The 23,343-nt window shown below is 43.9% G+C and overlaps 1 protein-coding gene across 2 annotated transcripts in view; it reads left to right on the top strand.

Moving 5' to 3' along the window:
• The window catches only part of LOC309544652 (thioredoxin-like), a 69,445-nt gene that overhangs the window by 4,803 nt on the left and 41,299 nt on the right, over positions 1-23,343 (top strand). For both annotated transcript variants that reach the window (XM_082243562.1, XM_082243561.1), the window contains exon 2: positions 19,540-19,644. In XM_082243562.1, the coding sequence (XP_082099688.1) occupies positions 19,540-19,644 (105 nt within the window). The remainder of the gene's footprint in view (positions 1-19,539; positions 19,645-23,343) is intronic.

The following is a 23,343-nucleotide window of genomic DNA, read 5'->3' as shown; positions in this document are numbered from 1 at the left end:
TAACCATATAGTTACCAAAACAGTAATCTTATGTAATGAATTGTGATATATAAACACAAATGAACAATAGACAATTGTTAAATAAATGTGCAATAGTCCCAAAAGAGATGTGCAAAAGTCCCGTATATGGTGTCTCAAATGAAAATTCCAAATATTGAGAAAACAAATGTGAACAACTCCAGATGATGAGATGAAAATAAGATGTAATGGGTGCTCCAAACAAAAACACGTGTGTCAGGTGCTTATATCTTATGTCCCACCACCTTAAGGATTTACTTCTTGCCAGCAGGCAGAAAGACAGCCACCTCAAGAATATTGACTCCTTGTGCTGTGAGAGGTAATACACCGTTCCCACACCTCGTGGAAGAGATATATAAGGCCTCTTACCAGACGGATGAAAATCCTAGGCGTGCGTCTGTCCCCTTAAAGGGGCTCTTTCCTCCCGTCACAAAGGGCCAATTCTTGGGTTAAATGCAGAAGATCCCTTGTAGCCTTTATAATCCTTTCTGGTCCCCAAATTTCCCCACCTGCAGTCCTAACTCCTGTAAATCTATGAGAGTGGAGACTCTCATAGTCTTGCAGGTGAATATAGACCCCTCATAATCCTGTTCATGATATGGTGACCATACTAGCCATTTTGTTAATAAATGCTCCTTTTTTTTTTTTTTTTTTTTTATAAAGGTGAGGGGAAATGCAATATTTTAAAGTGGTGGGCAGCTGAATGCATTATTAACAGATGAGGAGCAGCTGCAGTTTGAAGCAAGGTTTTGGCTGGGAGACATTGTCAATCAACAAGCCTGGGCTGGGCAGGGGGCGTGGCCAGTAAACAGCCTATGGAAGAAAGAAACACCGGGGGGGGGGGGATTTACTAAAACTGGAGAGTGCTAAATCTATTGCACCTCTGCAAAGAAGCCTAGGTTCACAATGAGGTTGGTTTAAAATCATGGGAGTTCAACTAAACTCGCACTTTTTCAAACTGGCATTTTCAGTGCGACTTCAGGGGCAATTTCAGACATCTGTGCGGGTTCCTGCACAGATATCTATTGAAATTGCCCCTCAAAGTGGCCAAAAGTAGCACAGAAACTACTTTTGGGAATCGGTGCAGCGCTGCTAAACCGTCTCCGCACCGATTTGGACAGTGCCATTGTCGGCAATGGGCTACAATTTGACATGCGATTTGACATGTCAAATCTGACCAATGTGAACCTTGGCGAAACCAATCGGCTTCCAGGTTTTATTGACAAAGCTTAATTGAACAAGCTGAGGTTAAAAGCTGATTGGCTACTGTGCACAACTGCACTGGATTTTGAGTGCACCAATTTTAGTAAATCTCCCCCAATGTGTGTGGGCAAGGCGTGCTGTGCTTTCAAAGAGCAAGCTCTTGGGTGTAAAATGACTATGCAGGTACCAGTTTGTTACTGTACTTTGAGGGATCAATTTACAATAAGAAGGTGGACTAGCTGGATCAACCAGGTATTTGTAGTGAATGATGAAAAGATAAAGAAATATTACTGTTAGACATATTACTATTGGACAGACTTTTGATTCAACTAGGACACACATAATGTGTGCAAAGCTGATGTAAACAAGCCTTTCTTTATCCAGCTAGCAGGCATGGGTATGTTGACAAATATTCCTAACCTAGCTGTGTTGCTATTGTGCAAGTTAAAAATCTAGCTGTGCAGTCTCGCAGGGGTGCCTAGATCTTGAAATGGACTGCACGGATATACATAAAATGTAATTTTTAATATAAAATCTTTTTTGAATGGCAAAAGTAGTTCCCATATACTGTGTAAATCTGTATTTAGCTTTCGTCCTGAAGTCCAGCTTGAACTGCAGTGTTATGTCAGTGCAATAACCTTGGAATGTTCTAAGCTAAGCATTGTCAGAAGATGTAATATAAAATGGCTTCTATAAAATGTACATTAAAAAAGTGTACCTAATTCTAAAAACAAGCTGTTGGAAGGAGTTTCTTAAGCAAGAAAAGAAAAATAAGGTATTTTACTCTAAAAGACAAAGTTGTGCTATGTGGCAGGGCTGTATAAATGTCAGGACTGGATGGACAAAAATGCACATTAATAGGTAGGCAATACAGTATGTGTGCTGGCGGTCAACTTTAAAATATACCTAGACGCCCCCTCTTTTTTTTTCTACATATTATACACTCACTCCCCCTCCCAATTCAATCCACCCCTGGAGCTTTATGAAACCCCTGGTATTTCTGGGTACAGGCGGTCCCCGGGGTTACAAACGACTCCTACTTACAAACGGAGAGAGACAACAGGAAGTGAGGAAAAATCTATCCCTAGGAAGGGAAATTCATTCCTGTAAGAGTTTGTGTATAGGGAACATGTGACCCTCCCTACAGTGCAGCGCCTGCCAGGCATAAAAGATGTTATATGGAGTGGGAGGTGTGTGCTCAGTTTAGTTTTAAGTTGCTTAGCAAGTAAAATGAACCAAGCTCGTGTGAGCAAAGTACACATTCTCTAGAAGTGCACTGTTGGTAGGACTTAGTTTTATTTATAGGTAGGGTGGTGGAGTATTTAAATGTTAAAATGGTTTGGAAGGGCCCTTTAATCTGACAATTTTACAGTGGCATGAGTCATCTTTGCTCTTTGTTCACATGACTAAAAGCATTTTGTAAGAAAGTGACTAACTCATCCTCCTGTACATAGATCTGCCTAGACTCTATAACTGATGGTTTGCTAATCTTGGGCTCTGAAAGATATAGATATAGATCTCACAAAAGTGAGTACATCCCTCACATTTTTGTAAATAATTTATTATATCTTTTCATGTGACAACACTGAAGAAATGACACTGCTACAATGTAAAGTAGTGAGTGTACAGCTTGTATAACAGTGTAAATTTGCTGTCCTCTCAAAATAACTCAACACACAGCCATTAATGTCTAAACCGCTGGCAACAAAAGTGAGTACACCCCTAAGTGAACATGTCCAAATTAGGCCCAAAGTGTCAATATTTTGTGTGGCCACCATTATTTTCCAGCACTACCTTAACCCTCTTGGGCATGGAGTTCACCAGAGCTTCACAGGTTGCCACTGGAGTCCTCTTCCACTCCTCCCTGATGACATCACAGAGCTGGCAGATTTTGGAGATCTTGGGCTCCTCCACCATCCATTTTAAGATGCCCCACAGATGCTCAATAGGGATTAGGTTTGGAGACATGCTTGGCCAGTCCATCACCTTTACCCTCAGCTTCTTTAGCAAGGCAGTGGTTGTCTTGGAGGTGTGTTTGGGGTTATCATGATGGAATACTGCCCTGCAGACCAATCTCCGAAGGGAGGGAATCATGCTCTGCTTCAGTATGTCACAGTACATGTTGGCCTTCATGGTTCCCTCAATGAACTGTAGCTCCCCAGTTTCGGCAGCACTCATGCAGCCCCAGACCATGACACTCCCACCACCATGCTTGACTGTAGGCAAGACACACTTGTCTTTGTGCTCCTCACATGGTTGCCGCCGCACACACTTGACACAATTTGAACCAAATACGTTTAATTGATCTCATCAGACCACAGGACATGGTTCCAGTAATCCACACCTTTATGCCTCGAACACATGTTCAGATAATCGGATGAAAATAATCGCTTTAGACTTGATCGCACGATAATCTGATTGTTAGTACACAGCTTTCGACAGCCGATCACGACAGTTCATCAAAACAAAATCCAAAGGGACAAAAACTTCTGTCGTATGATAGCCTAGCGAACGACAATCGTTTATAATCAGTACAGTATGCATCCGCTAAAAATCGATTGACAAAGACCGCACATGATCAGAAACACTAAAATAGCACGGAAAAAGCCTGGCTGCCATTGTTTTTGTTTTGCACTTTCAGATACGTAGCTAAGCTACCAGGAAGCTTTCCCGGAATCGTACGAAAAAAATCCTACGTTTATATGCATTGTTGAATTTGATATTAGTATCATGCAACAAAATGCGAACAATAAGTGGTCCGATTATCTGAACGTGTGTACGAGGCATAAGTCTGCTTGTCTTCAGCAAACGGTTTGCGGGCATCATCTTTAGAAGAGGCTTTCTTTTTAGGACGACAGCCATGCAGACCAATTTGATGCAGTGTGCGGCGTATGATCTGAGCACTGACAGGCTGACCCCCCACCCCTTCAAGCTCTGCAGCAATGCTGGCAGCACTCATACATATATTTCCCAAAGACAACCTCCGGATATGACGCTGAGCACGTGCAATCAACTTCTTTGGTCGACCATGGCGAGGCCTGTTCTCAGTGGAACCTGTCCTGTTAAACCGCTGTATGGTCTTGGCCACTGTGCTGCAGCTCAGTTTCAGGGTCTTGGCCCTCTTCCTATAGCCTAGGCCATCTTTATGTAGAGCAACAATTCTTTTTTTCTTTTTCAGATCCTCAGAGAGTTCTTTGCCATGAGGTGCCATGTTGAACTTCCAGTGACCAGTATGAGAGAACAATAACACCAAATTTAACACACCTTCTCCCCATTCACTCCCGAGACCTTGAAACACTAACGAGTCACATGACACTGGGGAGGAAAAATGGCTAATTGGGCCCAATTTGGACATTTTCACTTGGGGGGGATGTACTCACTTTGTTGCCAGCGATTTAGACATTAATGGCTTAGTGTGTTATTTTGAGGGGACAGCAAATGTACACTGTTATACAAGCTGTACACTCACTACTTTACATTGTAGCAAAGTGTCATTTCTTCAGTGTTGTCACATGAAAAGGTATAATAAAATATTTACAAAAATGTGAGCGGTTTACTTTTGTGTGTATATATACAGTATCTCAAAAGTGAGTACGCCCCTCACATTTTTGAAAAAGCAGTGTGATTGCATGCAAACAAAGGTGTGCCAGAGTCGCATGGTCTAAGGAGCCACCCAGTCTTCACCGGAGCCACTGGAGGTGAGGATGTTGTGCTGCATAGCCAGGGTACGGCTTTTTAGCACACCCATGCGGGCACAGTGCAGGTAAATAGCACGCTGGAAGGACACTGGGTACACATAGACTATAATGAGGGTGACCCACACAGCAACAGGAAATTAGGGGATTAACGGACAGAAACCAAAAGGCGTATTTGCAGGAACCCGGGCATCTCGAACAGAAGGTAAAACCCGGCACTGGATCAATTTACACAGAACTGTGACACGCCCTCTACTGTTCCTATGTAATTGTGTGTATGCCTATGCTGTGTGTGAGAAATAACTTAACTCTTCCAGATAAACTTCAAAAACCTCACTATGCCCTTCACTACATACCTTGGACTGTCTACTTTCCAAAAGGGGTTATTTGGGAGGTATTTGTACTGTCTTGGCATTTTAGGGCCTCAAGAAATTATAGGCCATCATTACATCAGGATTTATCAATTTTCAAATGCATACACACCATAGTTTGTAGACTATAACTTTTATACTGACTAAATATTAAACACTGATTTGGGTTATTTTTTACCAATGTAAATGTAGCAGAATGCGTTTTGCCCTAAATGTATGAAGAAAGATTAATAGGGGGAGAATACCCACGTGCTATCAAATTAAAATATAAAAGATGATAAAATTAATGAATTGCTGCATACACCAAAAAAGCAAATCCTTGTGCCAAAATAAATCAGTGATAAATAAATAAAAGGTGTTTCGCTATTCTATAATAAATAAATATGGTAGAGTGTCTGATAAATACCAAGTGATGCAAAAACGATGAATCAATAATCTTGAAATGGTAAATATATCAAAGATGTTGCATCAAGCAAGAGCAGTGGATTAACACAGTAGAGATCATAGAACAAAAAGTGACAAATAACAGGTAATCAAAAAAATATTGAATAGTAATGAATAGCAGAGTGACTATAACAGGATAAATTAAGCAGCAATGTAGGTAAATATAAGGCTCCGTTCACATGTAGGCGTTTTTGGAGCGTTTTTCTGCTCACTGATCAGCTCTCAAAACGCCCAACAAGACAAATCCCATTCATTGCAATGACCCCTGTTCACATCTGAGCGTTTTGACGCCCTAAGGAAAACGCCCAACGCTCAAAAAAGTACTTGAGCTTCTTTTTGGGCAGATCACAGGCGTTTTGTCCCATAGACCTCAATGTAAAGTGATATTTGGCGTTTCACAAGCGTTTTACAAGCGTTTAGTTGCTCCTGATCAGCTCAAACAGCACAACTCTCCACCCAGGTCTCCACCCCCTTGGCATGCCTCTGCTGTGAGCACATTTTCCTGAAACATGGAGAACAGCAGTTAGGCAGTTTAGGTGACCAGACCCTGCCATACCAAGTTGACCGTAGCCTGCTGCCATACCAGGGTGACCGTAATGTACAGTGGGTACGGAAAGTATTCAGACCCCCTTAAAATTTTCACTCTTTGTTATATTGCAGCCATTTGCTAAAATCATTTAAGTTCCTTCTTCTTCCTCATGAATGTACACATAGCACCCCATACTGACAGAAAAACACAGAATTGTTGACATTGTTGCAGATTTATTAAAAAAGAAAAACTGAAATATCACATGGTCCTAAGTATTCAGACCCTTTGCTGTGACACTCATATATTTAACTCAGGTGCTTTCCATTTCTTCTGATCATCCTTGAGATGGTTCTACACCTTCATTTGAGTCCAGCTGTGTTTGATTATACTGATTGGACTTGATTAGGAAAGCCACACACCTGTCTATATAAGACCTTCCAGATCACAATGCATGTCAGAGCAAATGAGAATCATGAGGTCAAAGGAACTGCCTGAAGAGCTCAGAGACTGAATTGTGGCAAGGAACAGATCTGGCCAAGGTTACAAAAAGATTTCTGCTGCACTTAAGGTTCCTAAGAGCACAGTGGCCTCCATAATCCTCAAATGGAAGATGTTTGGGATGACCAGAATCCTTCCTAGAGCTGGCCGTCCGGCCAAACTGAGCTATCGGGGGAGAAGAGCCTTGGTGAGAGAGGTAAAGAAGAACCCAAAGATCACTGTGGCTGAGCTCCAGAGATGCAGTCGGGAGATGGGAGAAAGTTGTAGAAAGTCAACCATCACTGCAGCCCTCCACCAGTCGGGGCTTTATGGCAGAGTGGCCCGACGGAAGCCTCTCCTCAGTGTAAGACACATGAAAGCCCGCATGGAGTTTGCTAAAAAACACCTGAAGGACTCCAAGATGGTGAGAAATAAGATTCTCTGGTCTGATGAGACCAAAATAGAACTTTTTGGCCTTAATTCTAAGCGGTATATGTGGAGAAAACCAGGCACTGCTCATCACCTGTCCAATACAGTCCCAACAGTGAAGCATGGTGGTGACAGCATCATGCTGTGGGGGTGTTTTTCAGCTGCAGGGACAGGACGACTGGTTGCAATCGAGGGAAAGATGAATGCGGCCAAGTACAGGGATATCCTGGACAAAAACCTTCTCCAGAGTGCTCTGGACCTCAGACTGGGCCGAAGGTTTACCTTCCAACAAGACAATGACCCTAAGCACACAGCTAAAATAACGAAGGAGTGGCTTCACAACAACTCCGTGACTGTTCTTGAATGGCCCAGCCAGAGCCCTGACTTAAACCCAATTGAGCATCTCTGGAGAGACCTAAAAATGGCTGTCCACCAACGTTTACCATCCAACCTGACAGAACTGGAGAGGATCTGCAAGGAGGAATGGCAGAGGATCCCCAAATCCAGGTGTGAAAGACTTGTTGCATCTTTCCCAAAAAGACTCCTGGCTGTATTAGATCAAAAGGGGGCTTCTACTAAATACTGAGCAAAGGATCTGAATACTTCGGACCATGTGATATTTCAGTTTTTCTTTTTTAATAAATCTGCAACAATGTCAACAATTCTGTGTTTTTCTGTCAGTATGGGGTGCTATGTGTACATTCATGAGGAAGAAGAATGAACTTAAATGATTTTAGCAAATGGCTGCAATATAACAAAGAGTGAAAAATTTAAGGGGGTCTGAATACTTTCCGTACCCACTGTAGTTTAGGTGAACTGACTCTGCTATGCCAGGGTGACCGAACTCTTCCATGCCAAGGTGACCGTAACGAAGTTTAGGTGAACTGACTGCTATGCCAGGGTGACCAAACTCTTCCATGCCAAGGTGACTGTAACGAAGTTTAGGTGAACTGACTCTGCTATGCCAGGGTGACCAAACTCTTCCATGCCAAGGTGACCGTAACGAAGTTTAGGTGAACTGACTCTACTATGCCAGGGTGACCAAACTCTTCCTGCCAAGGTGACCGTAACGAAGTTTAGGTGAACTGACTCTGCTATGCCAGGGTGACCAAACTCTTCCATGCCAAGGTGAGCGTAATGTAGTTTAGGGTAAATTGACTCTGCTATGCCAAGGTGACCGTAATGTAGATATATATATGGAATCAAAAAACACCATTTTGAAGCCCTAAAACCCAATAAATGCCCCTAAAAAGTGCCTAGGGTTCTGGATCATGCCCCAGGGACTATGAATCAGGCAAAAAAAAGTTCTTAAAAATTGTCGTTTTTGATAGATTAAATTAATTGCCAATTATTGAAAAAATTAAAAAAAAAATAAAAAAAAAAAAGATTTCTTTGGATTTAGTTTTAATTTTAGTGTCTGGGGGGTCTAAAAAGTGTACCTGTGAAGTTTCAGCTCTGTAGCATGTCCAGAACCATAAAAAAAAAGATCATGTAGAAGAGGAGGTCCCTGGGAGGTCCAATGCAGAGGAGGAGGTCCCTGGGAGGTTCCTTTGCAAATGTTGTAAAAAAAAACACTCTGCTTTTCCATTGGTCACCAAAAACACCTGTTAAAAACGCCTGTAAAATGCTTGCAAAAACGCCTATAAAAACGCCTGAAAAACGCCAACGCCTACATGTGAACGGAGCCTGAAAGTGACAGAGAATCTTCAAAACAATCGAATAATTGTGTAAGCAAAAGAATAAAAAATGAAAATCACTGTCCAGTGACTAGCCTAATAAGGCAGGTAACCAAAAAGTATAGATGGATGGATTAAAACTGATCCATGGTACTCTGGCTGTACTACATTCTTACCCTACAGCTGTAAGGTAACCGCATGAGAATCCAAAGAAAATGAAAAATCAGTGGAACCTGGATCATTCCAAAACCTCCTCAGTATTCCCAGGACTCCACAAAGTGGTTGATAACTGCAGGGTTCCTTTCCTAGTCCTCACATGGATGGATAATGCTAGGGGATGTCTCAAGGGGAGGTAGGCAGGGAGAGAGGGAGGCTCCAATAGTGTAGTAATTAAAGCTTTTTATTCCAAAAAAGTTTAGTATACAAGCGGCTGGCTTGTCCTCCGGCAACACTTCCAGTATCTATCAGCTGCCTGACGTGTCGTCACTGTCACATGACTTCCTCAGGGAAACTGAAGAAAGAATATTTATTTGCAAAAGTTAATAATGGAAACAAAGAAAAATGTGGGGTTTAAAAAAAATAAAAAAAAAAATAAAAATGTTTGCTTTCTGTATTTTTTTATTTTTTTTTGTTCATTTTATATTGAAAACCCAGTGATGCTTAAATTCAACAAAAGAAAGCTCTATCTGTCTCATAATGTTATTTGGATTCAGTATTGCATGACTGAGTAATTGTCATTCAAACTGTTACCTCACTGAAAAATAGCCTGGTCAGGAAAAGTGTCTGATATTGAAGTGGTTAAATATAGGTTTCCCCTGCATACTCTGTAATAATAAGGTTTTAATCATTTAATTGTCACCTAATCTCAATCACCTGATTCTGATTTCAGGGATGTAAAATTATGGTGACTATAGGGAGTGCATTTAGTTTTTCCAAATACCAAATTTATCATTTCGTTTATGAAGACTGAGAATGTCAACTTTGTGTCATTTGTTCCAGTGTTAATTTTGGCAGCAAATTTCAATTTAGTTTTAGTCTTAGGGCTCTTTCAGACGGCCGTTCCGCTGTTTTTGTCCGCTGCTGGACTTTTTTTTTCACGGAGCCGATGACATTTGTGTCATCCGCTCCGTATGCCCGCATATCATCCCATCCATTTGCGGATGATATGCGGACATAATGTTTAAGTCTATGGGGATTGCGGATGTCAGCGGATGACACCGCTGACATCCGATTTTCCTTCCTTTCCGTTTTTTGAACGGAACAAAAATAGGGTTCTGTTCCGTTCCAAAAAACGGAACAGAACTGAAAGGAAGAAAATCGGATGTCAGCGGATGGTATTCCGCTGACATCCGCAATGCCATAGACTTACATTATGTCCGCAAATCATCCGCAAAAAAAATAGGATGATTTGCGGACAAGCGGAGCGGCCGTGTGAAAGAGCCCTTAGTCTTAGGACTAAAATGGCATTTTAGTTTTAGTCCCATTTTAGTCTTCTGCAAGTGTTTTAGTTTTAGTTGTATTTAGTCGACTCCAGTACATTTTAGTCGACTAAAACGTCCTACATTTTAGTTGACTAAAAGTAATTTTAGTCATCTATAATCGAATGGGTGTAGTTCAATTGTAATTTGTAATGCATTATTTAAGCATTTCTCTACAATTTCCAAACTCATTATATACTACTGCTGGTCCTGGAGTGAAAAATCGAATATGTTATTATTTATGGTATTAAGCTTTGAGCATGCACTAGCACAGCACTACACAGACACAGACTTAGTCATTAAAGGCCCGTACACACGTACCGATCGTCGGCATACAAACGTCGGTGGACGAAGGATCTGCCGATTGTACGCGTGTTAGTATGGTGCCTCCGACAGATGTCTGCGCACAATCCGCGGACAAAAGTCTTTCGTGCAAACATGAAAATATTTGTATGCCGACACCAGAACGGACGATTGTTCGCCTGTCAGTACACAATTCGGCCGACAGACCGCAGATTTGCAAGACTGGGCATGCTCAGAAAATAGAAAACACAGGGAAAGTTAACCATTACATGACATCACTTCTGCAGTCGGCGGACAAAATTCTTGTGCTGTCCTTGTGCTGTCTTTGCACTTTTCAGCAGACACCGACATCCCGGGGAGAAAAGAGGAACATTTGTAAGCCGACCATCGGTACGTGTGTACGGGGCTTAAGTCTTTATTTAGGCAAAACTGTTTGCCAATAATATTGCTTTTTTGACCAAAGGGGGTAACATAAAAATGTAATAAAAATACAAAAAAATTAAAACTTTGCAGGCATCAGCTCACTTCATCAGTCCTGTGTCATGCTCATGGCAACAGTACAGCATCCTGAGACCACTGTGGGGGGGTTGCTAAGTTCTCAGCCAACAAGGTAGTGTGCTCACTGCTCACTCACAATTTTGCCTAAGAACACAGCCATGAATAAAGAATGGTACAAAAACATCCTCAGAGAAGAGAACAACTTCCTTCCTCCCACCTCAACAATCCAAGAACAGCTGCAGAGAGACTCCAGGGAAGAAAAAATAAGCATCAGCTCACTTCATCAGTCCTGTGTCATGCTCATGGCAACAGTACAGCATCCTGAGACCACTGTGTGTGTGTGTGTGTGTGTGTGTGTGTGTGTGTGTGGGGGGGGGGTGCTAAGTTCTCAGCCAACAAGGGAGTGGGCTCACTCACAATTTTGCCTAAGAACACACACACAGCCACGAATAAAGAATGGTACAAAAACATCCTCAGAGAGAACAACTTCCCGCCTCAACCATCCAAGAACAGCTGCAGTGCACACTTGCACAGGCACTGTCACTGCACATAATAAACCAATTACTGTAAAACTTGGAGGGTAATGCTTATTTCTAAAGGAGAACCCATTTACAGTGTCAGCTTATTATTTTAACCGTTCTAATTCTCAGATGTATTCAATAAAAATGTGCACATTCTACAATAATGCCATTAGAGTAAGCATTATAACAGACTTACTGCTTTTTATCAACTCCTCTCTCCTCTTTCTCAGTCTCAGCATTCGCAATGACATTAGAGGTAAATATTGCACTAAAAAGAACTGCTGCAGGACCCTGATGTAAGGCTACCCTTGTTGACCTTTACTGATCTATTTTTCTTTTTCATTAGAGTGATATTTGTCTCTATTGTAACATTTGTCAATGCTAAGAGAGAGAGGAGTTAATAAGTGGTGGTTGTTGTTATTGTTCCACTTACAAATGGCATTTGTAGCCTGTACGCATTTTTCCAATGAATTGAATTGACAATTACAACTGTTTTTGAAGCACAAGTATTAGTTATGCTTCTTATAGAAATAACAATAATAAAACACTTCTATTTGTTTCGATTCATTTTAAGGAAAGCACTTGGTGCCAAAATGACCCTTGCTCTATTCCGCTGGCCTCTAGAGAGGTCACCTGTGACACTGAATACCCTCTCTGCAAAGGCTTAAGAAGCTGGCATAGCCAGCAGGTCTAAAGCAAAAGGTTTTAGCTGGTGATAAATAGGGTCACTCTTTGACAGCCAAAAATCTGTTGCAGTGTTGTCCTCAACTTGATGCAAAAGCTCTTCCTTTATATTTTCTGATCTGCTGTTTGGGGTGATCCTCTGCCTGGGTCTTCTGCTGCATTTAGAAACCGAAAGATTGGCCGCTTAGATGTGGATGCCGGTGCTTCTTCAACTTCCTCCGATTTTTCAATATTCTCCTGTTCCACTAGTTCTTCCACATCATCTTCAGAAAATTCATGATGTTGCGTGTGGGGTGAATCGGATTTTCTTATCGCATACTCCTCTGCCTTTTTAAGCAATTCCTGAATATTCTCATGATCTGCCACATCAACAAGGGTTTCACAGACATTAGGGTTGACAAAACAAGCAGCTGCTGCAAGTGGCGAGAACATTTCATCCCTTGGATCTAACAATGAAGCAAAACACTAGTTCACATTCCCTTTCATTTTCTGTGCAATTGTGGCGGTCTTTGTAGCTAGTGTTCTGTTTAAAGTCCTCAAGGTGACTGAGTAGATCAAAAAGAGCAGGGACAGCTAGGGACATTGACATGGTGTCACTATGGAGGATTTTAGTATGTTCTGCAAAAGGCAGCAATAGGTCATGCAATGATGTGAGCTTTTGCCATTCATTAGGGTGCAAGCTGTCCCATCCCATGTTGTTCGCGATTTGGCAGACTGACTCTTTCATTTTGAGGAGTCTTGCAATCATGTTGAATGTGCTTGACCAGCATGTGGGGCAATCATTGAAAAGGGTCAGGCCACAATGCTCCAATAACTTCTGTGTTGCGATGGAAGACTTGTGGAAGAGGTGCACTATTGATCTTGCTTTATGCAGTATTCTCTTCACACTTGCCTCTTTCTGCAACATGTGGACCACTAGTTGTAGGGTATGCACTACACATGGTGTCCGGTCCATGTCGATCTGTTGGTACCTAACAGTGGAAATAAGCATAAAGTATAGAAAAGCTTTCTGTTCCATTCTATTATTTTTTTTATCATTTAACATCTTATGGAAATACTTTTACACAAGACTACTGGAACAATAACAAAGATGCACCCATAGAGTAGACTAGAGCAGATACTAGTGCCCCCGTATCAATCATCTCATATGCATGTGATAATTAACTGTCAACCGAACCGTGTCATGTAAAATAATAAAATTGGCTCACCCACCGCAGTTCATCAATTTCAGACTACGCCTCAGAGTCACTTTCCGTCATGGGGGAGTCTTCCTCACTAGAGCTGGGTGGTTTTTCTGCTGCTGCTGCGGTTTTTTAAATGCTGCCACCATATTGTTCCCGTTGTCTGTTATAACTGTGAGGATCTTCCTCTTCGTTATGTCCCACTCTTGCAAGCATTTGTCCACACATGTTTTAATTGACTGCGCAGTGTGTGGGTGAGCTACTTGTTCAAGGGCCAACAATATGTGTTCAGGTTTATGTTGTTCAACACAAAAGTAGCATACACTTACAGCAAGGAATGAAGCTGAGAGTCCTTTTTTGGTCCACAAATCAGTGCAAATAGATATTCTCCGAGCAGCAGTCAGTCTCTTTTTGCATTTTTGTTTTTCATCTTCATATTGTTTGTCAATCAGATTGCTTATTTTAGTTTTCTTTGTAACAGTCAACTTTCTATCTACTGTCTCCATCATGCTAACAAAGTCCTCATCTTCAATCGTTCTGACTGGTAATCCGGAACGCCCAATCCATCTTGCTATGGCCTCCTCCCTGGCCTGTTGTTCCTTGGAGTCAATTTTGTATTTTGAAGCACCTAAAAGAGCAGTGTAAATAGTTTGCTGTTGTGCACTGGCTTGACTTGGTCCATCGTTTTGAGGTTTTCTGTATCTGTGGGGTTAAAATAGGGGGAAAGATTCTAGTTATTCTGATTTTACATTCTCTCACACTCAGCTCCAAGTTGTCTCTTTAGGCCCCTTTCACACATACAGTCCGTTCAGTTCATCAGTTCAGTCACGTCAAATGTATCAGTTTTTCATCCGTTTTTCATCAGTTTTTCATCCGTTTTTCGTCAGTTGTTATCCGTTTTTCATCAGTTGACATCAGTTTTTCATCCGTTGTCATCAGCTGTCATCCGTTTTTCATCCGATCCGTTTTTTTGACGGATGAAAAATAGGGCATTCATCCGTTCAAAAAAACGGACATTGACGGAAGTGGATGAAAACGGATGTTAACTGATGATCATCAGTTGTCATCCGTTTTTACATAGAGATGCATTGATGTCCGTTTTTCATCCGTCAACGGATGGATGAAAAACGGACAAACGGACAGCATGTGTGAAAGGGGCCTTATACAAAAGTGGAGTAAGTGCTATAATGCACTGCTTACCTTTGTATGAATTTCGGGATGAGTTGTCCGCAAATGATGCTTCAAGTTTGTTGTATTTTTGCCAGTTAGTGTCACTCCACATGGTTTGCAAAGGGTCTTGTTGTCCTTAGCATCAAATATAAAATACACCCATTGATCTTCTCTCTACCAGTCACAGAGACAGACGCGGTCGCTGACATTTCTCTGGATGACAGTGCTGTGTGGATGACAGTGGTCAGAGGAGGCCTGTAATGCTTCTGGATAGTGCTGGATGGTGGTCTCGGGTCGAAGGGACGGCCAGTAATCTAATGCACAGTGCTGGATGGTTGTCTAAGGGATGGCCTGTAATCTATGTAATCTAATGCACAGTGCTGGATGGTGGTCTAAGGGATGGCCTGTAATGCCCTGGATGCCTATGGTGGTCAAGGCAGATAGAGGAGGCATGTAATGTTGCTGGACAGTGCTGGAGCCTGGATGGTGGTCTAAGGGATTTCCTGTTAAGCCCTGGATGCCTGTGGTGGTCACTCAAGTCATACAGAGGAGGCCTATAATGCTCCTGGACAGTGCTGGAGCCTTGATAGTGGTCTCAGGTCTAAGGGATGGCCTGTAATCTAATGCACAGTGCTGGATGATGGTCTCAGGTCTACCATCTAAGGGATTGCCTGTAATGCCCTTGATGCCTGTGGTGGTCACTCAGGTCAGACAGAGGAGGCCTGTAATGCTGCTGGACAGTGTTGGAGCCTGGATGGTGGTCTAAGGGATGGCCTGTAATGCCCTGGATGCCTGTGGTGATCAGGTTAGACAGAGGAGGCCTGTAATGCTGCTGGACAGTGCTAGAGCCTGGATGGTGGTCTCAGGTCTAAGGGATGGCCTGTAATCGAATGCACAGTGCTCGATGGTGGTCTCAGGTCTAAGTGATGGCCTGGATGCCTATGTTTGTCAAGGCAGACAGAGGAGGCCTGTAATGTTGCTGGACAGTGCTGGAGCCTGGATGGTGGTCTTGGGTCTAAGGCAGGGGCGGGGAACCTTTTTTCTGCCAAGGGCCATTTGGGTATTTATAAAATCATTCGGGGGCCGTACAAAATTATCAACTTAAAAATGTGCCTGTTATATTTGGTCAAACATTTAATTAACTCACCCCTAATGTGATGGCTGCAACTGCTTCTCTTTGGTGAGGTGTGTAATGTTAGCTGGTATTGATGATGTTGCTACTCGGAACTGCTTTTCCAGGTTTGCGTTGGTCAGTCTGGAGTGCAGTCGACTTTGTGGTGGTAAGTTTTGAAAAGAACTGCTGGCAGGTAATGCTGGTGGGCATAGCTGGCTGGTACTGCTGGTGGGTACAGCTGGCTGGTACTGCTGGTGGGTACAGCTTCCTCAGGGTGGTACTGCTGGCTTGTACTGTGCTGTGGGTACTGCTGGCTGGTACTGCTGTGGATACTGCTGGCTCAGGCTGGTACTGCTGTGGGTATTTCTGATTCAGGCTGGTACTGTGCTGTAGGTACTGCTGGCTGGTACTGCCTTGGGTGCTGTTGGCTCAGGCTGGTACTGCTGGCTGGTACTGTGCTGTGGGTACTGCTGGCTGGTACTGCTGGCTCAGGCTGGTACTGCTGGCTGGTATTGCTGTGGGTACTGCTGGCTGGTACTGTGCTGTAGGTACTGCTGGCTGGTACTGTTGTGGGTACTGCTGACTCTGGCTGGTACTGCTGTGAGTACTACTGGCTCTGGCTGGTACTGCTTTGGGTACTGCTGGTTCTGGCTGGTACTGCTGGCTCTGGCTGGTACTGCTGTGAGTACTGCTGGTTCTGCTGTGAGTACTGCTGGTTCTGGCTGGTACTGCTGGCTCTGGCTGGTACTGCTGTGAGTACTACTGGCTCTGGCTGGTACTGCTGGCTCTGGCTGGTACTGCTGTGTGTGCTGCTGGCGGGAAATGCTGGCTAGCAGCGGTGCTGCGCTGGAGGAAGAGGCAATGTTTCCTGTATTGGTCACAGGCGGAGTGCATTTGATATCACTCCACCTGTGACTCACTCAGACTGTCACAACGGAGCCAGAACTATACAGGAAGCATTGGCTCCATTCTGACAGATCAGCTGAGAGACACAGACTCAGCTGCATGGGGGGCCGGACCAAATGACTTTGAGGGCCGCATACGGCCCCCGGGACATAGGTTCCCCACCCCTGGTCTAAGGGATGGCTTGTAATCTAATGCACAGTGCTGGATGGTGGTCTCAGGTGCTCTAAGGGATGGCCTGTATGCATTGCACAGTGCCAGATGCCTGCGGTGGTCAGGTCAGAGAGGAGGCCTGTAATGCTGCTGCCTGCAGTGCTGCTCAGAGTGCTGGATGGGGGTCTCAGGTTTAAGGGTGGTCTGACTCTGAAGTTGAACAGGATGGGCCGGGCGGGCCTCACCGGCCTATGCACGCACACAGTCCTGGATGGCGGATGCCATTGGTCTGAGGGGACTCAGGGGAGGCAGTAATGGCTGGCCTGGCTGTTGTAACTCACTCAGTGGGTTCTCTGCTCTGGATGTGGTGGTGAGTGCCACTGCCTGGATGGTCGTCTGCCTTATGATGATGATGTGACAGAGTCAGGCCTGGCTCTGGCTGTAGTGCTGCAGTGCTCTGGTGAGGTGACTGGTCTCGACTCTCTTGTAGTAGTCATCACGTCGGACGTCACGGGGCACGCCACGCCAGACGCCACACAGTCGCTTACTGGGAGCGGAAGCAGGCGGGGCTCCGTTAAAACCTGGAAGTTGGGTAAACGTCCCTGCCTCACATTCTCATTTAGTTTTCGTTCATTAACGAAAACGGATTTGATTTTCATCATAGTTGTCGTCATTTGACGAATACGTGCTATACTTTGCATCTCATTTTCGTCAGTTGAAAAATGCCAGTGACGAAATCTATGACAAACTTTTTTGTTGACGAAATTAACACTGATTTGTTCAAGTATTGAGCACTGCTTGAATGAATATTTAATGTTTGCCCTGTCCAATTATATTAAAGGCAACAGTGGCCCTTCCATTTCGGCGGCTCTCCTTGGGCATAACTGGCAATCTGGGGATAGATGGCTGTAAAAGGGAAGCAGTTAAGATTGTCTGAAATAATTATCTGCTGATGTGTTTCCTTTTTTTTGGGCTTTGTCCTTTTAACAGAGCATTACAACTGGCTGACTTTAGGAAAAAAAACAGATTCTGTCAAATATTAAAGTGGTTGTAAAGGCTGAAGGTTTTTTTTTCCTTCATGCATTGTTTGCACGAAGGTAAAAAAAAACCTTCAGTGTGTAGCTCCCCTCCCCCCAATACTTAAGCCCAATCTCAATCTGTCGTGTGCCCGAGGCTCTACTGGGTCCCTCCCTCCTGACTGGCTGAGATGGAGGAACCATTGGCTCCCACTGCTGTCAATCACAGCTAGTAAGAGGCGGGGCTGAGCCAAGCTTTCTGTTTATTGGACGCAGGAAGCCAGCTTGGGAAAGAGAACACTCCAGTGCCCCAACAGCAAGCTTCTTGCTATGGGGGCAGTCGCAAGGGGGAGGGGCCCAGAGCGCCGGTGGGGGAAACGAGAAGAGGAGGATCCGGTCTGCTCTGTGCAAACCATTGCACAGAGCAGGAGAGTAAGACATGTATGTGTGTTTTTTTTTTCCTTACAATCACTTTACCGGTCCTTTCTTTCAATTTTACAAACTTTCTGTGAACTTTCTTTCTTTTTAATAGACAAAAAAATGTACTCCTTCAGGATTGAGACATGAGTCAGTAATAGTGACTATACACCACTTGATGCTACTATGTATACGCTTACAAAACGAAAATGTGCAAATGTGAATGAGCCCTTGGCAGGGCAGCTTATCCAGTGATGCTGGGCTTTAACAAAGGATTCCAGAGGAAAAAAAGTTTTAAAACCCATTAGCTTTTTCTTTCTAGGTAATTTATTCTAGCAAGAAATGTTGGATTTTACAGTGTGTGTGAAAATATCAAAAATTGCCTTGGAGGCGAAGTGGTAATATCCATAGAACTGCCTTCATATTACATAGTTACTGGTACAATATATAATATTTGTATTTTTTACCTAAAGGATAATAATGACAGTTCTTAGGGTAGCACAGAATGTTTCCTTTATCTAGATCGTGTTGCCATGAGTTAGGGCTGCTTCCTTTCGACTGTCTAATGCCTCGTACACACGCAACGATTATCGGCCGACCGATCGTCCGACTTTTGTCCAGAGTGGTGTTTTTGTTGGTTGGAATGTGCCTAAACTGCACACTAATTTTCTCGGCCAACAAAAATCTACTTCAGAAGTGATGTCATGTGCTGGTTTACTTTCCGTGTGTTTTTTCTTCTCTGAGCATGCCCAGTCTTGCTCATCAGATTTTGTCTGCCGAAATCTGTACTGACTGACGGAAAATCGGCCGTTGTGTTGACGGCCAACAAAAATTTTATAGCCTGCACACCAGATTTTTTTCGACCGAAAAGTCGGAGTCGCTTGTCGAAAGCATCATACTAACAAGCCGAAAATCGGCCGATCGGACGTTGGCCGAAAATTCCCGGCCAATAATCGATGCGTGTGTACGAGGCATTAGACAGCATAGAGCATTGATCTGATGCTACTTGGGGCACAGGCTGGAGTCATACAAAATGATGCTACTAAGAAAGCAACTATAGTGTGAACTTATTGGTGTTTGCATGGCACAATATTGTTTAGCCAAAAGACGCATAGAACCAATTTTATTTAGAGAATTATGTCAAGGCATATGTTAGTGAGTACTCTGCAAATATTTCTAATGCTTGTTAAATAGCTAGTGACAGATACATTTTTCATATGTACATGAATATAATCCACTTTTTAATTTGTTCTCTCTAGGATGAGTTTAAAGCAGTCTTGGCTGAGGCTGGAGACAAACTTGTCGTCGTAGATTTTACTGCTACATGGTGCGGACCATGCAAAATGATTGCACCTTTCTTTGACGTAAGTTGCTTCATGTGGGTTTTTATAACATATATCTTTTCACTTAAACGTGAACCTCTTATCCATTTTACATTTAATGTGCAGGCAGGCACTATATGCCTGCTGTTACAGCTGCTAGATGGAAAAGCTTTTTGTTTGTCTGTCTGTCTGTCTGTCACGTTCACCTCCTTGCTGATGACTAATTTATCCTGTCCTGGCTAAACATTATCAAATGCCATCCTCCTAATCAATAGAAGCACATTGATGGAAAAATTGCTGACAGTTGAGTGGGTAAATTGGGAATCCACTTTTTCTTTTGGTTGTCATTGCAGACACCATGTAACCTCTAGGGACATATTAAAGTAGAGGATGATGTTAAAAAGTTGTGCTGCGCTTTTTAAATGCTCATGTTTAGTATCCCTTTAAGAGCCCATTCACACAGGGGTGACACAACTTGCCGGGGCGACCTGTGAAGTCTGTGCACCACGACCTCGGCGCGACATTCACGGACTTCATATCATTGAAGTCAATGCAAGTCACCTCCAGGTCGCCCCAAAGAAGTACAGGACCCTTTTTCTAAGTCGGAGCGACTTGTGTCGCTCCTATTAGAACGGGTCCTGTGCTAATCAATGGCAGGTGACCCACCGCAACTTGTCAGGCGACCAAGTCGCCTGACAAGTCACGCTAGTGTGAATGGGGGCTAAATCTGTTTGCATAGCAATTATCAGAATCAGCATATCATATCAAACCATATATACCATAAACAAAACAAACAATACTTCAGTCCATAAAGTGTCCTTTGGTATAAATCTGCTTGCATATGCTCAATCTTTCATACAAAAAAAAAAAAAAAAGGCTTGTGTTCACATATCCAAATGACTGCTTCCTTAACCACATCCAGACCCCCTGCTGCAATTCTACGACTTTGACATGAAGTGCCAGGGTTATGGCAGCAGATAGCTGCCACAAACTAGTATTTAAACGGTGGGCAGTCCACTATAGCATTAAAAGTGGTCTTAGCGGCAGATTTGCCACGGTATCACTTTTATGGGCAGTGGGAGAGGTGTCCTAGGCAAGAAGTCGAATGTGGGCAAGCTGGCCCCCACTCGACTCTTATGGCCTTGGAGGACCAGAGCAACGTCATACGTCGATTCCCTACCAACGACCTTAAAGGGCTCATTATTATTATTATTATTATTAATAATAATAATTTTTTTTTTTCTTGCAGAAAAAAAATGACTTAAAGGGCTCATGGGTTTTTTTGTGTAGATGTGAGATCTGAGGTCTTTTTGTCTGTCTGCTTATTTCTATTACAAGGGATGTTTACATTCCTTGTAATGGGAATAAAAGTGATCAAAAAAATTTTTTTTTAAAGGGACAGTGTAAAAATAAAAAAAGAAATAAGAAAAAAATGTAAAGCGCTCCATCCCTCCGAGCGTGCGCGTAAAAGCGAACGCATACCTAAGTTGTGCCCATATGTAAACTGTGTTCAGACCACAAATGTGAGGTATCGCCCTGATCCTTAGAGCGAGAGCAATAATTCTATCCCTAGACCTCCTCTGTAACTCTACTGGTAACCTGTAGAAAATTTTAAAGCGTCGCCTATTTTAAGTACCAAAGTTTGTCGCCATTCCACCAGCATGCGCAATTTTGAAGCATGACATGTTGGGTAACACTTTACTCGGCGTAACATTATCTTTCACATTATTAAAAAAGAAATTGGGCTAACGTTACTGTTTTCTTTTTTGTTTTTTTATTTTTTAATTCAAAAAATTTTATTTCTCTTACGTCCTCCGACAGTCGCCGCCTCTTCATATTCGTCACATATGGGGTATTAGACTTTGCTCCGAAGGAGTAGCTAGGCAACAGAATATGTTAACAATAAAGCTTTAACATATCCCACCCTCAAGGGGTGGTCCCCTCAGTCAATACCCTCCTACTTCCTGCAACCATATCCCAGTTTTAATGTCTAGCTTGTCAGGAGTGGCTGGCTCTCTCTGTGCTGGGACTTTCTGTCCCAGACTCTTTCTTCTTTTTAATATTTTGTTTGAGTTTTCTCTCTATCTTTACTTAGCTGTTATTTTTGTCAGCATTAGTTAGTTCTTCGGACGAAGAGGATCATGCGGACTGGGTCTCGGGCTGATCCCCCTGGTCGCAGGTCGTGGGTCAGTGGCTTCCCAGTCTGCCATCGAGCGTTCAGCCAGGTAACGCTCCTGGCACAGTGAACGACCCATCCCTGTTCGGTGCAGGGATGATTGGTGAGGTGGCTACCTCACCGGACGCTGTGCGGTTTCTTAACCTCCATTGTGTGCGTCTTGAATTGCGACTCTCCCTGCCTCATGTGCAGCGGCTTGTTCGCCTGTGCGGGTTCCCCACGCCATGTGAGGTAAGTGTATTTATGTGGGGACCTGTCTGTCTGGGGGGGTCTCAGTCTGGGACTGTGTAACCTGCCTTTAATCACACTGCTTGTCTCCCTATCTCTCGGCTGCATGCTGTGGGCTGCAAGGGGGGGGGGGGGGGAGCTGTATGACACTGTGTGTGTCAGGCTGGGCAGTGTGAGAAGCTGTGTGCTGTGGGGCATGTTTTTTCTTGGCATGTTTGGGCATATACAGCGATCGCTGCGGCGATCTAACATGTATCCTTATATTGGGATGTAATGTGTGTGTTTTTATGCACTGTGGAGCGGCGTTTTCGGCGCCAAACGACGCCATTTTACCGGCGCCCGCTCCGGCCGCATGGTTTACATGCACGGCGGCCATTTTCTTGTAGCCTCCATAGGCTTACATAGAGCGCCCTGGCAGCATCACTTCCTCTTTCCAGGAACACCGATCGAGGCAGCAGCAGCAGCGGGGTCTCCTCAGGTTTTATCCTTCTGTTCTTGCTATCCATTGCCTGTATTCAGTTTGTTTATTCCCTGTGGGGGTCTCATTGTGCCTGAGTGTGGTGCGGTGGGCTGCGCTTGCCGCGCTTGCTAAAAGGGGGCAGTTAACCCTTGGTTGTCTGGCATTATAGGGGCAATGGATTCTCAGGAGGGCAAGTTTCCTACAGTATTGGTGGAAAGCCAGGGGACCGCTGTTTCCCCCCCAGGGGGGGATTTAGCCACTATTGTGGCTGGCCTTGCTGCCCAGGTGCAAATGCTGGTGGCTGCTCAATCTACTAAACGGCCCAGAGTTGCTCTGTCCTCCGATTCTGAGGGTGAAGGTGATGGGGCTGTTCTGGCAGGGACCTCCTTATCGGGGTCCCGCTCCTCTCTTGATCTAGTAGGGTCTGAGGTAGAGGCTGAAGTTGAGGGGGTTGATAATTCTCCCCCTGGCTCGCCTGAAGAGCTTGCAATCATGGATGAGTTGATTGCTTCCATTAAGCAGACGCTACGTTTGCAGGACGAAGTGTGTCCCCCCGCTGCCTTGGCGGCTTATGGGACGCAGAGGAAACGCAGGACGCCGCAGGTTTTTCCCTGCAATGCTGATTTTCAGCGCGCTGTTAAGGATCAATGGCGCGATCTGCGCAAGCCTTTTGCGGTACCAAGTAAATTCAAGCTGCGTTATCCTTTCTCGCCTGCCACTGATGAACGGTGGTGTGTGCCTCCGCCAGTGGATCATGCAATTGCGGTTTTGAACAAAGCCACTGCGATTCCTGCAGAGGGTTCCCCTGTTTTCCGTGATGCCACGGATAGGAGACTGGAGTCTCTTGCCCGTCATACTTATTCTGTTACGGGTTCTA

This window comes from Pelophylax lessonae (genome assembly GCF_965119305.1).
Source record: "Pelophylax lessonae genome assembly, chromosome: 1".
Lineage (NCBI taxonomy): Eukaryota > Metazoa > Chordata > Amphibia > Anura > Ranidae > Pelophylax > Pelophylax lessonae.
The sequence above is the reverse complement of the archived record's forward strand: the minus strand, read 5'-3'. Positions and strand labels throughout refer to the sequence as shown.